The sequence below is a fragment of the Gobio gobio genome, assembly GCF_949357685.1.
Source record: "Gobio gobio genome assembly, chromosome: 10".
NCBI classification, from domain to species: domain Eukaryota; kingdom Metazoa; phylum Chordata; class Actinopteri; order Cypriniformes; family Gobionidae; genus Gobio; species Gobio gobio.
In genome coordinates this window covers 26,036,395-26,054,521 of record NC_137116.1, presented here as the reverse complement: position 1 = coordinate 26,054,521, position 18,127 = coordinate 26,036,395, and the positions used below count along the sequence as shown (strand labels likewise).

Sequence of the window (18,127 nt, the reverse complement as noted above, 5' to 3'; positions counted from 1 at the left end):
ACTAAACTGTAATTGCATAGGACTCCAAAGAAGCCAAAACTTGTCTTTTGTGTTGTAAATTCTAACGTATGGTACAGCAATGCAAAAGTTCCTTCAGATAAGATTATCATTTTAGAACTGAAGCAATAAACTTGGAAGAATTATGATAGGTAGCACTTATTACGTACTTTGCAATTTCTGTTTTGGATAAAAAAAGATCAGTTGAGCATAACTAGAATACTGATAAAGAAAACATACTTAGCTATAATTCAAATTCTTTTTGCAAACAACGACTTGGTTAAAGATCACTTCTAAGAACTTATAGACCACAACCTTTACACACTACCTTTCTACTACAAGTGTGAACTTTGACATGACAACATATGAGGAAAGATGAGGTATGTTTGGATAGTATAAGGACAGACTGGCGGTGACATTTTGACCAACCATCTGAGTCGTTTTGCCTGTCTTTGAGTTGTAGTCCTCAAAACCCTGTAAAACGTTTTTGGGCGTCTGAACGATTCGATTTAAATGCAAAAAACATCTATAAATATTGATTTTTTTTGTTCCTTTATTTTTTTCAGTCTTATGTTTTGGGGGAGTGCAATATATATTTACATTTTAATGAAGGTAGCAGCAACCTTAGCACAAGTCGATTTTAAAGTTTAAAACATACATTTAGTTATTTTCCTTTTTAAGTATCACAGTTACACAAGACGATATTTTACTAATCTATTCAGTAATCTGATATATTCCTTTTTTTATCATTGCAATTTTACAAAAAAATAAAATAGTTTTTTAGAGAAATGTTTTTAATATCTTCTATTTCTACCACACATGGACTAAATAATATGCTCGTGCTCGTGAATTGAACAGTCCGCATCAGTCGCTCACAGATGCTGCTTAAATGTAGCAAATTAGTGTCGTCTTTACAAATGTAAAAATTAATGAAAATGTCAGACATTCATGGCAAACATTAGACGTGATTTTAAAATACTATGCGGTTAAAATATGCTTTTGTTCACAAATTTGATTTGGTGAAAAAGGATGATTTCATTACAATAAAACTGCATCTGGTTTACAAAGTAACTGGTAATATCAGATACATGATATGTTTTGATGCCGTGACCCAGCACTGTCCTTTTCTATATGAAAATGCAAATATTGGTTCGTTTTTAAAAAAAAAAATTTTTCCTCTCATATGGCACGATTTATATTTTGTGATTTGGCAAGAGATGTACATATACCATGTTTTTCCATGATTACAATCAATCAAAAATTGCTGAATGAATAAATAATTTTCTTTGTAAATAAACATTGGAAATATAAATACTAATTCTTTTCTATTTACATTCCTTTAAGATATATGTAATTCTACTATTAAACAAGATTATTCAGGATTATATCTTTATGGAATATTTGTATACTGTATATGGGTTTTCAATTATACAGCAGTTCTGTTTAGACTCTCTCCACAGTATGTACACGTGTGTGACTGAGCTATATAATTCATGTCTGCTGATGATATTTTTCCATTTCATGGATCAAGTCAACATATTTTGTGAAAGGAACATATCCATCAACCCTCCAATATTATAAAACCCCTTTAAATCTCCTTCAGTACAAACACACACACATACACATTACACACACACACATGCGATCCAGCCCTCTCATATCGTACAGTATATGACTCTTAAAAGGCTGATGTAGTCAGAGGACATGCAGATGGTCAAGGGCAAAGCTGATAGTCATTGATCCAGAAGTGCTTATATTAAACACTGGCTCACATTAAACCCTGGTCAATTCTGTCCTTGGTGTAAAAACACACCTCGGACAATTACGTGGTACACTGGAAGACTTGTTTTCAACAAAGAAAGATTCCACTCTATTTACCCTATGATGGACAATAAAACAATGGAGTGACCGTATAGGAACAAAATATAAAGCCTAAAGGGGCAGTCACACTAGATTGTGAGTTTCATTCACTTATATTTATATGCAAAGGAACATGGAAGAATGAAGACGTGTATTTTCATCTTTTGCTGCATGGTGGACTTTGAGCTGCCTATTTAAATATCTATAAAATGTTTAACCAATAGAGGTTTTAAAGGGGTTATGACATTAGAATTCAAATTTGCCTTGATCTTTTGAGAGGTCTGTGTACCATTAAAACACCCTGCAAGTTTCATGGCTTAAAATGTCCTCCTCATTATGAAAAAACAACAACATTTTTTTTATTTAATCAAGCTCCAAAAACAGCTTGTTTTGATATTGTGGGATCTGTGATGTCACACGGGCAAAATATTTGCATATGACTGCCTCAAGAGCATGACATCGACCAATAGTTTTACATCATCACACCATAGGCCCCGCCCATTGCTGTTTGCATCGCTTGTATTTCAGAACACTAACGTGCAATAGCGTGTGGGAGTTAATACCATTTCCTATGCAATAACGACGTTAACCAATCATAACAGAGTGGCCGTTTACTGACACACCTTAAAGGTGCCGCCCCTTAAAAACTGATCATTTCAGATAGAGGGTCATATATATCTATGTATAATTTATTTTTGTGCAAAAATAACTTTATTAATATTATAATGAACCTCAAGGAACATATTAAAATAATCATGTCATGACCCCTTTAAATGTAATATTGCCATTTAAACGTGGATGAATATTCTATCTTGGGAATTATATACACTACCATTCAAAAGTTTTTTGGGTTGGAATTTTTTTTTGTTTTTGTAAAGAAATTAAAACTTTTATTTAGCGAAGACATCAAATTTAACAAAAGTGACCTTTACATTGTAACAAAAATAAATGCTGCTATTTTGAACTATTCATCAAAGAATCCTTAAAATATTAAGCAGTACAGCTGTTTTCAACATTGATAATAATAAGCAGCAAATCAGCATATTTCACTGTTTTGATCAAATAAATGAAGCCTTGGTGAGCATAAGACTTCTTTCAGAAACATTAAAAAACCTTATTGACCCCAAACTTCTGAATGGAAGTCTAATACAAGTTTAGATGAAAGATGCTGGATGGCTTGTAATGTTCACTGAAAACCTTTCAGCATTTAAAATTGACTGTATTTTTTTTAGGTCCACCCAAATTAAAGTTTTGCATGCTTAAAATCTAGTGTGACTGTCCCTTAAGAGTGTTTTGTTCAGATATATAATATTAGATAAAGTTTAGATGGATCAGAGTATTTGGTCGGGTGTCACTGGAGAACATGGGCTTTTGGAAATTAGTCAGAATATAGTAATAAAGACCAACTCAATCATTTACTGATCTGTGTGTGATGTACGCTGTTGAGTTTATGAAGAATGAAGCCAATAAGAGGAAAACTCAATCATGTGGAAGAAGTGACATCTACTAAGCTGGTGTCTTTTTAGACTATGTAGTGCAAAGTCATCTGATATGTGCTGGGGCGTTATTGCTCATGGTGTAGGTAGGGGTTACTGGGACGTTGCGTTTATGCAGTGAGGGACAGAGAGGTGAGGAATATTTGGTGGTTGAGCTGAGCCCCTCAAGAGTAGATGGTAATGACCTCACGTCCACCTCCACGCACGAGCAGGACTCTGTTGAGACCTTCAGTCAAGACCTCAAGGAACTCCATGTCTGTGTGTCTGAAGTTAAGCTGCAAACTTTGATGTTTACATGAGAGCAGCCCCTGTCATACACAAGCAGGACGTAACTTCACTGTAAAAAGTTTTACGTCAGATAGACAGATTATTTTTTTAGACGAAAAAAGGATACAGTTCTCTTCTCCAGTGCGGTTCCTAGGTGGTCCAGGCATGTTAAGCAGGACTAGTTTAGCTTCTTGCGACTTCTTCACAATGACCTCGTTGAGCTTCTGCGCATGGTGCATGCGCCTGACATTCGACTGATTCCTGTATAAAACATCATACGAAGAGCATTGCAAAGACGTTTTTGTGAATGTGAGGTGTCTTTATGACTCTTGATATGACTACATTTTTAGCATATTTCTGCTTATCAGAGAGATATGAAGCATAATTGCGTAAAAAAAAATCTGAAGAAATCAATGGAGTAGCATTAGTGTTATCTTGAAAGTGTACTCACAGGTTCTCCCATTCCCTGAGGCATGAGCAAAGGAAAATAACGGTGAACAACCCAGTGAACAGAGAAATTCAGGATCACAGCACAAATTCAACCGCATTTTAAAATGAACAAAAAAAAATTCAATTACTTTTTTTAAACCATAACTACAAAGGTAAGTATGTGCCATTATATTTTTTATATATTTATATTGCAGGCAATCATCGGCATGTCTAGTGTCAAAAAAACAAAAAAACTAAAAAAAGGTATATAATTGATATGTTTTTATTTAAGTATTTTATTTTTAATTTAATTGATACATATATTTATACACACTCACACATATGCACACACATTTTATTTAAATACATTTTAAGTATTTAAAATTTATTTTTTATTATATAGTTATTAATTTAATTAAATTACTTAAATTATTTAGAAATTTTACTATTTATTATTATTATATCTTTTATTTAAACATATTTTAATAATTTAAATTTTTTTAATTTAAATTATAAATATATTTATTAGTTAATTACATTACTTACATTATTTAAAATTGTACTATTTATTATTACTAATATTTTCTTTGATTATGTCTTCTATTGTATCCAATTAACAAGATCGATGAACGAAATGATTCAGAAATGATTAAATGTTATTGACCTTGAAAATAGCTTTTGTAACTCTTTAAGGAGGTGTAACTTGAGTTTCGTTAAATTAAAGTGTCAAACCGATGACCTGGTGCTCCAAAGAAAAAAGTTAAAATTTGAAAAATATCTTGATTTGCATGGGTCTATACCTTTTTATTATTATTCTTTTTTGTTAATTTATGCATCAATGTTGGTATAATACCAAATCTCTATGCAAAGGTTTGACTAACATCTCACTCTCAATTATACAATGATTCAATGAAGATCCTTTTTCACTCAAATCTTATTTTCGATTGATTTTGATTCAGAATAGCTACTATTATTCACCTGACACAACATATAATTAGTACAGACCGTCATTATCTTAACTCACGGTTTCATGTTGAACATATCCTTTATGGTTTCAGGGTTGACCACTGCTGGGTTATTGATATTCTCCGTATCATCCGTCCAGGTCATCTGCATCTCCTCTCCGGGGCTCATGGCCGCTGGTGTGGGAGCAGTAGGGGAGGTGGGGCTAGTGGGGGTTGGGGTGGCATTTTTTCCCTGAATGAGTTGAACCTGTCGAGGACGGGAGAGACGGAAAGACTAAGAGAAAGGTAAAAAGAGTGAGAGGGCAGAGAAGAATAAAAACAAAAATTAAGAAGTGAGAATTGATGCTTTTCTGGTAACCTTGTTTTCAGAAGGACAAGGAAAAAAGAGAGGAAGAGAGAGAGAGAGATGCACTGCCAGGGTGTTAACAGAAGAGAACGATTTTCTAGTAGATAATGACTGAGAGAAGAGAGAGAATAGCAAAAATAGAAAGTGATAAAGAGATGCTATCTTCATGGCTGATAGGTCCGTGTTATCATCTAATCAGCCAGAAGGAAGGGCGTGATTAGCTCAAATGGAAAACATGCACAAAGTCAGACACTTGATAGATAAATGCATAGAGAAAAAAAAACTGAATGACAGCAGCTACCTCCTCCTCAGGTTTCTCTTCGCCACCTCCTGTCACTGACTCCTCAGCGATACTCCTCTGGGGGTGCAGGTTTGAAGGGTTCTTTCGCCTTATAGAGCCACGGGACACATCTGTGATGCTCTGAATCTGATAAGACAACATCAACGCTGTTAGACTGGTTCAAACGGTTAGATTAATACTATTTATCAATGCTGTATCTAAATGTCTGTTAGAATAAACCTTGTGAAAATTAAGTGTGCTTAACTGTATTGAATGTGCACTGAATGTGACATGGTCTGCAACAATGCTTAGGTAGGTGGTACGTGTCAAAGTAACATCCCCATGGATGGCAGGACCCAAGGTTTTGCAAAAGAACATTTCTTAAAGCATCACACTGCATCCGCCGGATTGCCCTCTTCCCATAGTGCATCCTGGTGCCATGTGTTCCCCAGGTAAGCGGCACACATGCACCCGGCCATCCACGTGACGTAAAAGAAAACGTGATTCATCAGACCAGGCCACCTTCTTTCATTGCTACATGGTCCAGTTCTGATGTTCACGTGCCCACTAGTGGCGCTTTCGGTGGTGGACAGGGGTCAGCATGGGCAGTGTTGCATTAACACTGGTCTGTGGCTATGCATCCCCATACGCAACAAACTGCGATGCACTGTGTATTCTGACACTTTTTTAACAGAACCAGCATGCACTTTTTGAGCAATTTGAGCTACAGTAGCTTGTCTGTGTGATCGGACCACACGGGCCAGCCTTCGCTCCCCACGTGCATCAATGAGTCTTGGCCGCCCATGACCCCATTGCCGGTTCACCACTGTCCCTTCCTTGGACCACTTTTGATAGATACTGACCACTGCAGACCAGGAACACCCCACAAGAGCTGCAGTTTTGGAGATGCTCTGACCCAGTCGTCTAGCCATCACAATTTGGCCCTTGTTAAACTCGCTCAAATCCTTACACTTGCCCATTTTTCCTGCTTCTTACACATCAACTTTTGAGGATAAAAAAGTTAACTTGCAGCCTAATACAGTATATCCCACCCACTAACAGGTGCACTGATGAAGAGATAATCAGTATAAGTGGGTCAATTCTGAACTCTGAAGTTCATCTAATTGCATTTAATATCAATTTAAACTATACAATTTTCATTTAATTGCATTAACATGCAATTAGGTTTAAAAACGTGTAATTTACACGTAAATATATTCTCTTAAAATACACTATTTACATAATGAATACTCTTTTTAAAAGTATGCTAAAGTGCTAAAATACTTCTTTTTTCACAAGGGAAGACTCTGTTCTTTGATTTGATCACAGATTTGATTTGATTTGATCTGTGGGAGCATAGATACCTCTCTCTCACGCTCGTTCTTGGTAAGATGCATCTCCTTGAGGATTTGCGATCGCTGCTCCATCACCAGGGTCTTTTCATAAGTGTAAGCTGAGATGTCGCTGTCATGCTTGAATTAAATGAAAGAAGAGGTTAGAATGATGGTCACCAGTATCAACTTATGTGTGTGAAGTAAGCGTGTTTGTTCCTCACCATTTCAACCACCTCAACCTCAGCATCAAAGCGCAGGTGATAGAGGAACGTCATCAGGTCTTTCTTCATCTGAATGCTGTTGTCGTCCATCTGAGCCACAGTGAAGATACGCATCTTGCACTTCCTCCACACCTACAGTTGAAGCACAGTTATTGTCCAGGGCTGTGTTTCCTCAAAATCGTTTTGAGCCAAGTTGATCGTAGAGACCATTGGGACTAATGGTTCTACGATTTACTTAGGCTTACACTGCTTTTGAGAAATAAGACATGAACTGAATGTGGTCTCAGTTTCAATCCCTAGTGAGCGGCCTCACTAGGCAGTAACTGATTTAAAGTACTGAAATGAAAGCTTAATTGCAACACTTTACATAGGCAGCGACTCCATTAATGCTCAATCACTCACTTCACATAACATAATGAAAGACTAGACACAATTCACACAGTGAAGTGTTTGACGTTAACATGTTGAGCAAATAGTTAGAAACTCTGACAAGCACAACAAATGCACAGCACACAAATATTGGGTTAAATAGATTTATATGAATAAATTTGATAAAAAAAATGTAAATATGTAAAATGGAAATTGTTATATTATGTTACATATTACAGATAATTTATTATAGCATGTCCAATTTGCCTGTATTTGGGTGTGAGCAAAAACATGACATTTTCATGTGTGTACCTTCTTCCAGAAAAGGGCGGGGAGCAGCATTTCATTTGCATTTAAAGGTACACACATGACAACAGCATGTTTTTGCCTTTACAGCTCGTGCTTTGGATACTCCGGCAACAACAAAACTGGAGAATCTCACACAGCGAAAATGTCAGATTTTGTCGAGGATATAAACATGGCGGACTATGTGCGGCTCACTCAGGGTGGTATCTATGCTAATAGGACAGATTAACACCAGCCATGGGCAGGACTTTCCCCTATTGTGAGGTCAGGGTAGGGCAAAATCTGGAACAGCCTATTTTCAGACTCTACTTCTGATTTATGGGGATTATAAAAAAAGGAGTGGGTGGATTTTATTATCATAGGCTGGTTGTTTACACACACTGTGGACACACATCACTGTTCAAACACCTTATAAAAGTGAATTTTGCATATAATAGGCCTTTAAATGCAGCATGCCTTAATTGCTGCCTTCAATTTTGAAAAGCCTTGGAGTTGCTTTGGTTGCACGCCTCTGATGTCTAAAATGCTGTTTAGGTAGGCAGTTGTACGGTTCTTGTCCACAATCAAGCTACCATTATCTACCATCTATAATAAAACATTTGTTCCAGCATTGTTCTGAACACTCTGCCAACATGTATGTTATGTATATGTGTTTGAGTACCTTGTGCTGGCGCAGAAGAAAGGGAAGCAGCATGAGCATGCCTCCATCATGGACAATCCACCACACGTCAATGTATCCCTCAGTGAAACGTTCTCCATTTGACGGATATGCAGAGATGTTCTTCGGCACCATCAAGGCCAACTGAGCTGCGGTGGTCTCCCTAACAACCTCTGTGGGGAAAACATCAAAGCAATATAGTCAACCACACTTGTTTGTGTGGTCATACATATGGCTGCATATAAATAAGAGTGATATTTTGGATAAAAATTGCAATTGTGATGTAAAATGCGATTTTAGAAAAATTCCAGGTTTGCTGTGCTTATTTGTAAGGCTATTTCACAAAATAATTTGGACTTTAAAATTGCTAGATCAAAGCCATGTGTCTAAACAAGTTGTGTTCCAAATTTAAGTTGATATCACAAAAAAATAATAGGTTTAATAGGTTCAAAACAGATTTCACAGGATGCATTTTGATTGTTTAAGCTTGTAAAATATATTAATTTTTTAAGATTACTAAAATACATGATAGGGGAAAACAGCAATAAAAAAGTGTCTGTCGCAGATGATCACTTTTTACACTGTAACATGCTTCACTCTGAAACATGTGCATGTCCATATCACAAATTAAATTTTATTTCAGTTAATCATACAGCCCTAGTCATACACATGCATGCAGTTAATATTCATCTACGACGATATCTATGCATCCTTTATCATTCTTTATCATTGCTCATAACAGTCAGATCACAATTATCCTGTGTTATCATAAGCAGTAAATCTACGCTGACACAAAAGTCCTGAAAACATGGGTAAAAAGGTCATCAACCAGATATGAGAGATCTTTGCCACACTGTCCAAATTAACCCACCATAAATGAAAATCCATGTCTAGTCTTACCAATGAAGTTTCTGCAACGGCGGTGCTCCTCAGCTTGTTTCCAGTTCTTGGGGAAACTGACCAGAACCGCATTGTGGCGAAGGCCACCTAGACCTCCAGCTTGGATCAGATGCGAGGTGGCATCCCGCAAGTTAGATGAGATCACTACCTGACTGAATCCTTTCACCTTCTCAATCTCCATCAGCTTCCTTATGGCCTGAAAGAAATGGAGGTTATTAGTGTCCCATTTCATGTTAAAATGGATCATTGCCTCGTTTGGCTTCAGGAGCTGTGTGTGCATACTTGGTCTGCTTTCTGTGCTTGTGGTTGGTTGTTTAAATAGGTGCCCTCCACACACGCTCCCACAATGGTCAAGCCCTTGCCTGCTTTCAGCTGATTGGTCAGCGACAGCAGTCGAGGGTGGTCCACGTTCTGCTCTCCATCCAAACCCACAAGAACCAGAATCTGGGGCCTGGAATATTGATAACATTTATAATTATGATGACCGTTTTAATTTATTCTCAATATTTTGGAAGAAGTTTGATGTGATATACTGCATGCCATATACACAGACATATTGATCTGCCACCAACCTCCAGTTTTTAGTGTGAGGAGGACCTTGCTCCAGCCTCATCAGAGCATAGCGGGCGGCACTCAGAGAGATGCCACGTATCCCATCGCCCCACTCTTTCTCTGCCCTAAAAACACCAAAAACACACAACCACACTCAGTTTAGCCCTTTTCAATTTCCAGCCAAAAATAAGTTAGGATTCTTTGATGGGACGTAAATATTTTATTAATCAATTCCATTTTTTAAACTTTTAGTTTAAGTTATAACTCTGTAAGATAATATATTACATACAGTATATTTAACGGTTTTATTACTGTTTACTGATATTACTGTTTTATTTAGCTTTTTAAAGACACAAACATCACATAGTAATTCACATCACTAGTTTCTAAAATAAATAAAATAAAGGTGTAAACATTTAATATTATGGTCACACTTTAGTTCAGGGTCCAATTCTCACAATTTACTAACTATTAACTACGACCTATGCCTCAATAAATTCCTAATTACTGCTTATTAATAGTAAGTAAGGTTGTGGTTAAGTTTAGGTATTGGGTAGGGTTAAGGGATATAGAATATGGCCATGCAGAATAAGGCATTAATATGTGCTTTATAAGTACTAACAAACTTGTTTTTGCCAATTGCAACTAGTTAATAGTTAGAATTGGACCCTAAACTAAAGTGTTATCAATATTATTAATAGATATTGCTGTCAACCTAATGAAATTATAGTACCGTTCAAAACTTTGGGGTCAATATGATTTTGTCTTTTAAAGAAGTAAATACTTTTATTCAGCAAGGACACGTTAAATGTATCAAAAGTGACAGTAAAGTATACAAATTTTAAATAAGATATTCTTTCAACTAAATCTTGCTTTCAACATTTATAATAATCATAAATGTTTCTTGAGCAGCAAATCAGCATATTAGAATGATTTATGAAGGGTCATGTGACATTTAATAGTTATGTTGTTGAAAAATCAGCGTTGTCATCCTAGGATTAAATTAAAATTAAAAATATATTATAATAGAAAACAATATTAATTGTTATAATATTTCACAATATTACTGTTTTTATTGTATTTTCTAAAAAATAAAAAATAAATGGCTTTCTTACCATTCTTACCAACCCCAACTTTCAAACATTAGTGTAAATACTCTTCAGATAATATTTGAATCATTTACTTCCTTGGCTTTAGTACATTATAACACAGCATATATAAAATCTAATAACTGAATTCTGGAAGCATGTTATTTTTATAATACCATGCTTAATATGTATCTCAAACTGTACAAAAGGGTCTTTATACAGTACATGAAAATTAATTTCCACCATTTTATTTTAGGAAAAGGATCCCTTATAAGGGGATCATCTTATTTGGGAAGCCAAAGGTTAAAATCCTCTGTATTAGGTAAAAATCCCTCACCATGTCTTTCACTAATAATCATCTAAAGCTACAGTATATACATTTACTGTGAATAATTACCAAGCCAAATTCATCAGACCTTTAAATAAATCCTCTAGCAAAAAACCTAAAAACTGTACCAACAATAATGCTTTTTCTGCCAAGAGTGAGATTGATCTAGACTGTGTGAAAATCATTAGGTTTTTCCCTTTTTTGTCGAGACGCTTCCCCATGAGGCTAATTTAGGCTTGCTTACCCGCAGAATTCGATGTACTTGTAGATGCAGCTGGCAATCACCATGGCAATAATGGCGTAGTACCAGGAGCAGAGGAACATCAGGGTAAGACACAAGCTCATGCCCAAGAGTGACAAAGCCCTGAAGAAAGATCATCTCAGTCTATATCATGATCATTTGTCCAGTTAGTAATTGTTCACAGTTAAATAATTTTGTATCAGCTGTTACAGCCACAGGTGATTGTATTCTTAGCGGGGGAAGAAGGACTTAATTATGTGGTGTGATGTCTGTAGCATTTGCTTTAACATTAAAGGTTACGAAAGACTAGACCTTTAACTTTCATCCACTCAAACATGTATTTGTATATGTGTAATTATGTACCAGTGGTAGAACTTAAAGCGAGGCCTCCAGTTCGGGGTCCTGAGGAGTGTTTGCAGCGCACAGGCCAGGTTTACAAACATGTAGCACATCAGAAAGAACCTGTAGGGGGAAACAGAGCAAAACCTCATCAGTATATGTAATATGGAGAAAATAATTCCTCTAGAAAGTTTGTATGCTTTGTTTGGCAGCAATGAACCACTATTTATGTACTTATATACTAATTTATTTGCCATTGATCAATAGAAATATATTTTATGTCAAACTGAAAACAAATTGGACAACTTTTATTAGTGTTAATAAACGTCTGGGTTCCGTATGGTAACCCTCATTCCCTGAAGGAGGGAACGGAGAAGTCATGTCGGTTGTGATCGACGAATTGGGATCACGCAAGGGAGACCAATTCTCTTCGAGTGTAACTAAACTAGCCAATGAATATTGGCATGCGGTCTTTGCATCCCACACCCACACTGTGCGGGTATAAATACGGAAGCGGGTGCCCTTTTTTGAGTCGGTGACCTGGTCGTAGCGAAGGTACAGAAGGGAAAGAGGGTTACCATACGTAACCTAGATGTTCCCCTTCAGTCGGTCATTACTACTTCACGTCGGTCATGAGGAAGAGTCTTAACTGCCATTCCACATGACCCACTCAGTGAACGCTGGGAAAGCGTGGCCCCTCGGAGAAAGGGAAATGCTGTGGAGCCACATCCTGCCCGAAGGGAGGTATCATGTGGGAATACACATATGTACTAGCCAGTCTAGGGTAGTGCAACATATGGCATGTCTCTGGGGTGGTCCCAGCCCGTGGGGTGGAGAGCGCACCGTCAGAGACGACAGAGCGCAGGGTAGCCGTGTCGTGGAAATACACATACTGTATGGGGTATGTGCAGGGACCCTGCATATGGACACCCAGCCTAATACAGGTTCTAAGCCAATGAGTAATAGGCCTGGCATCAGATGCTCCATCACATCTGACCACCGGAGGGTAATGGAGGAACTCACTGGATTAGTCATTACTCGGTAACCCACTAGAGCAATGAGCGCACGTATCTGGCCTGATGGCGAGAATGGCGCAGCAAGCTGACACTTGAGCGATCTCCCCGTGCTACTGGCCGCTGGAGGATACAGGAGGAAACCGGCTTTACACGAAGGCTATAGAATCTAGCGAACGTGTTAGGAGTCGGCCAGCCCGCAGCTATACAGATATCTGTCAGCAAGGCGCCTTGAGTCAGCGCCCAGGAGGAAGTAACACTCCTTGTTGAGTGTGCTCGCAACGTAACGGGCAAGGCGTGACTTGGGATTGGTACACCAAGACAATAGCATCCACTATCCAGTTGGCTAACCTCACGCTTGGAGATAGCCTTTCCCTTCTGCTGGCCTCCGTAACAGACGAAGAGCTGCTTTGGGGTCCTGAAGCTTTGCGTTCTGTCCATGTAGCATCGCAGAGCACAGACAGGACAGAGAAAAGCTAGGGCTGGGTCTGTCTCCTCTGGGGACAGCACTTGCAGGTTCACAACCTGGCCTCTAAATGGAGAGGAACCTTGGGCACATATCCGAGCTGGGCCTCAGGATCACAAATGAGTCAGCCGGCCCGAACTCCAGGCACGATTCGTCAACCGAAAAAGCCTACAGGTCCTCTACCCTCTTGATCGAGGCCAATGCTACAAGGAGGACTGTCTTAACTGACATTAACTTCAACTCCACCGACTTCAAAGGCTCAAAGGGAGGCCTCTGAAGCACCTGATTTCCTGCCGTTGATGATCTGTCCGTCACAGGTTGTGTGACTCTGCCACTTCCTGTGGAGTTTTTTTTCTGCGACTTAACAACAAATAATATAATTTTGGTCGACCAAGCACTGACTAGTAGTCGGTTAGTCGACTATAAGGGGCAGCCCTATTTAGCTGTAGTAACAGGACTGTTTTGAGATTCATTGTTTGTCTGGAGCTGCTGTGCTGCTGGCAACTAACAACAAACTCTTGCTTGTATATATTCTTGTGTACTGTATGTTAAATTTTTTGTTCTTCCTTGTTGTTCGTTCGCCATCTTCACTTTATTTTTTGCAAAGCATTATTTTTCTCCACTTCAGCTATGATAAAGAGACATCCAGCAATGAAGAGAGGGGTGTGTTTGGGTTGATTTCAAATATCAACAGTGATTCTCAGGAATCGCTAACTGTACCTTTAAGGAAACATTTAGCTGGGACTGTTAGTGAGAGCTCTCAGTACTCAGTATGATCAGTCGTACCATGGATATCATTTTAACAGTTTCCCTGTGCCACTGTCTCACAGTAGGAGGCTTGGTCTTGATCCACTGGAGTAAAACACATCTTCTTGCAACTAAATGAAGCTTATGTAATTTTTTTTCTTCATGTATTTGTTAGTGACATTCCTCCTGAGATATTCAATAAAACAAATCCGGCACCATTTTTATCTCATTAAAAATTACATAATTCTTTTTTTATATCCTGAGGAGAAATTGTAGAGTTTATATTATTTCGAAACCGAGGCGTACGCTGTAGCCTGTAAAGGATTATTTATTAATATTTTGTGAGTCTGTTGTTACATAAGAATGTTTTTCCCAAGAGACTCTTTAATTTTATTCCAATTAAAAATAATATATATTATATAATAATATATATTTATATTTATATATATATATGTAGAATTCAGATGCAAAAGCCTCTAAAAGCCACTTCGGTAAAAAATTATATAACGATACTGAGTGAATGCTCTCCGCATATAGTATACGTTCATAAAATACTTTCACTTCAAATCCCAGTCTCAGCCCATTCAGAAGTACCGGTACTTAGCTAGAAACCTATACATAGAAGCCTGACAAAAATGCCTTTTTTTTAAAGAAAAACGTCAGAAGAACTTAGAGGCTTTTGCATCTGAAGTCTTCATATACACCAATCAGGCATAACATTATGATAAGTAATATAAACATGATGACCTAATATTGTGTTGGTCCCCCTTTTACTGCCGAAATAGCCCTGACCCATTGAGGCATGGACTCCACTAGACCCCTGAAGGTGTGTTGTGGTATTTGGCATCAAGATGTTAGCAGCAGATCCTTTAAGTCCTGTAAGTTGTGAGGTGGGGCCTCCATGGATCAGACTTGTTTGTTCAGCACATCCCAGAGATGCTGGGATTGTATTGAGGTCTGGGGAATTTTTTGCACCCGGACAGCTGCTGCAACAAACGGTTTGCATAACCAAAGAATTTCTGCACATCTCATGCTCATCTGCATGCTCGTCGTCCTCATCGGGATCTCAACCTGACTGCAGTTCGTCGTCTTAACCGACTTGGGTGGGCAAATGCTCACATTCGATGGCGTCTGGCACTTTGGAGAGGTGATCTCTTCACGGATGAATCTCGGTTTTCACTGTACAGGGCAGTATGGCGTTGTGTGGGGTGAGCAGGTTTGCTGATGTCAACGTTGTGGATCGAGTGGCCCATGGTGGCGGTGGAGTTAATGTTATGGTATGGGCAGGCGTATGTTTTGGACAACAAACACAGGTGCATTTTATTGATGGCATTTTGAATGCACAGAGATATTGTGACGAGATCAAGCCTGTAGTGCTTCAGTCAGAAATTGAAGCTTTCGCGCCTCGATCGCCCCCCGGTGGCTCTCCATGTATTAGAATGGGCGCGAGACACACTAAACAATTTAATTACACTTCAAATAATTGTTTCCTAAAGAGGGTTTCTGTCATTTTAGGCAGTTTTTATTACAATAATTTCATTTCAAGTGTTCGTTTTTTAAATAAGTTTAGTTTTAGTGAGTTATTTGATGCTATAAAAACGAGGGGTGTGACGTCATGATTGACAGCTGACATTGACGGCTTCTCTGAATGAACTTGTCACTGAGGCACTAACTGACTTTTTTCTGGATTTTTGGGAGGAGATTGGAGCTTTAGCTTTAATTTCTACACTTTCATAACTGTTTATTTCACACCAACATAATGAATTGTTCTGCATCTGCGAGAGTGTGGGCGGGCTTTTGATAATCGCGCCTCTACTTCCTGTTCTCTACTGCGCAACTCCGGTCCCGAGATCGCTACTGCGCAGACTCGGTCCCAAGATGTCAGCGCCGTGAGCGGGCCTATGAAAGCTTCAACTTTGGTCAGCGGAAGTCAATGAAGTCGCGTCGTCCATATTTTTTTACGGTCTATGGACGAGATCCTGAGGCCCATTGCTGTGCCATTCATCCACGACCATCACCTCATGCTGCAGCATGATAATGCATGGCCCCATGTTGCAAGGATCTGTACACAATTCCTGGAAGCTGAAAACATCCCAGTTCTTGCATGGATAGCATAATCACAGGAGGACATGTCACCCATTGAGCATGTTTGGGATGCTCTGGATTGGCGTATATGACAGCGTGTTCCAGTTCCTGCCAATATCCAGCAACTTCGCAGAGCCATTGAAGAGGAGTGGACCAACATTCCACACGCCACAATCAACAACCTGATCAGCTCTATGCGAAGGAGATGTGTTGCACTGCGTGAGGCAAATGGCTGTCACACCAGATACTGACTGGTTTTTGGACCCCCCAATACAGTAAAACTGCATATTTTAGAGTGGCCTTTTATATGTGTGTGCATATAACATATTTATTCAATATATTCAATTAAATAAATAATAAAATATGGATTTATATTAAATAATTTAATTAAAGAAAATTATATATTTTTTAAATATATAATAAAATAAGGTCTGTGGTAAACATAACTTGATTACGTAAACTGCACACGTCATGTTATGTTTACCTTAAAAACCCCATTATAAAAACCCATAGGAAAATCTCGAGGGAACCACTTCCGGGTTTTGATGTCATCCCTGCAGCACTTTATTGAAGAACAGGCTTTTGGAAAACAGGCTATTCAGCATAGTGAAGAAGTTTTATTACAGCAATAGTGAGGGGAAACTGTTTATTGCTGTTGTTTCTCTGGGAATCATAAAGAATGAGGTGCGCTGTGTGCATTTGGGAGACTGCTCGCTTACATAGACAAAATGGGTGCGACTGAATCCAAGGAGGCGATGATGATGCCAATCTCACAGATGCAGGCCGTCAGGAGGAGAGCCCATGTGGGTTCACCGTTAGCTTTGCCATGACCAAAAACCTGAAAAAGAAATATTACTTAGTATGATTAAGTATCGAAGCATCAACAGAGAGATAATCAGAGGGCAAACATATACACGTACCCTGAGGAAAGGAATGATGCCATCGCGTGCGATAGCTTGAAGGAGGCGGGGTGCTCCTGTCAAACTCTGAAGCCCCGCCCCACAGGTGGAGAAGAAGGAGCCAAACACAATGACCCAGGGCGATGGCCATGCCAGGGTGCCAATAACCAAGTTACCATTGACACCTTCCCCAAATCTGTGTTTAGAACAGTTGATATTGTTATTGTTATAATATCAGACAATGATATTGTTAGTATTAAAATAACACTCGTAAGGCTGAAATAATATATAAAGATTAGGTGAAAAAACACCTAAGAAAGAAAATTAGAAACATCACCATGGCAATTAAAGCCACAATATGTAATATTTCGCCACTAGAGGTCGCTTATTCAAAACAAAGGCGTAGCTTGATGATGCTCACACTGATTTCGCACACTGCAGTGAGCTAGATCAATATCAAGCATGGTAAAACATGGTACTCGTGGTAAATCAATAAAACGAGATTTAAACAATAAGACTAACTGTATTGAGCTATGTATCAAATTAGTTTTCTGTCGATTAATGTATCCAAACAGTTGCTCACCTGTCTAATAAAACACAGAATATATTAAAGTGTCTTTGGTGTTTCCATGGAAATCGAGGGTAACGCAGGTATGATGTCATTGATAGGCAACACACGGACACAGTCCGTGTCCTGGTTAAAATTGCTTATTTCTCTGGATTTAAACATTCTTGGAAACATTTGGGATAATGTAAGTACACAAGTCAACAAAATATATAATATTGTTAAAATATATTTTAATCCAAAAATCTTACATATTGTGCCTTTAACTGAAATAAAATAAAGTTTAAGTTGAAAAACAAACGTTTCTAAAACTAAAACTGAAATAAAATAAATTAAAGCTAAACAGAAATGTTTAAACAAAGACTAATGAAAAAAC

At 38.1% G+C, this 18,127-nt stretch overlaps 1 protein-coding gene across 1 annotated transcript in view; it reads right to left on the bottom strand.

The window, feature by feature from the left end:
- Positions 1 to 560: 560 nt before the first annotated feature.
- Positions 561 to 18,127, bottom strand: part of slc12a5b (solute carrier family 12 member 5b) — a 78,777-nt gene continuing 61,210 nt past the window's right edge. Inside the window, exons 12-26 of the mRNA XM_079826738.1 lie at positions 17,208 to 17,382; positions 17,007 to 17,125; positions 12,001 to 12,099; positions 11,641 to 11,760; positions 10,001 to 10,105; positions 9,711 to 9,879; positions 9,429 to 9,624; positions 8,532 to 8,701; positions 7,196 to 7,327; positions 7,005 to 7,112; positions 5,662 to 5,787; positions 5,074 to 5,288; positions 4,072 to 4,086; positions 3,748 to 3,881; positions 561 to 3,609 (exon numbers count right to left, since the gene is read on the bottom strand). Of these exons, the coding sequence (XP_079682864.1) occupies positions 3,518 to 3,609; positions 3,748 to 3,881; positions 4,072 to 4,086; positions 5,074 to 5,288; positions 5,662 to 5,787; positions 7,005 to 7,112; positions 7,196 to 7,327; positions 8,532 to 8,701; positions 9,429 to 9,624; positions 9,711 to 9,879; positions 10,001 to 10,105; positions 11,641 to 11,760; positions 12,001 to 12,099; positions 17,007 to 17,125; positions 17,208 to 17,382 (1,975 nt within the window). The 3' untranslated portion in view covers positions 561 to 3,517. The remainder of the gene's footprint in view (positions 3,610 to 3,747; positions 3,882 to 4,071; positions 4,087 to 5,073; positions 5,289 to 5,661; positions 5,788 to 7,004; positions 7,113 to 7,195; positions 7,328 to 8,531; positions 8,702 to 9,428; positions 9,625 to 9,710; positions 9,880 to 10,000; positions 10,106 to 11,640; positions 11,761 to 12,000; positions 12,100 to 17,006; positions 17,126 to 17,207; positions 17,383 to 18,127) is intronic.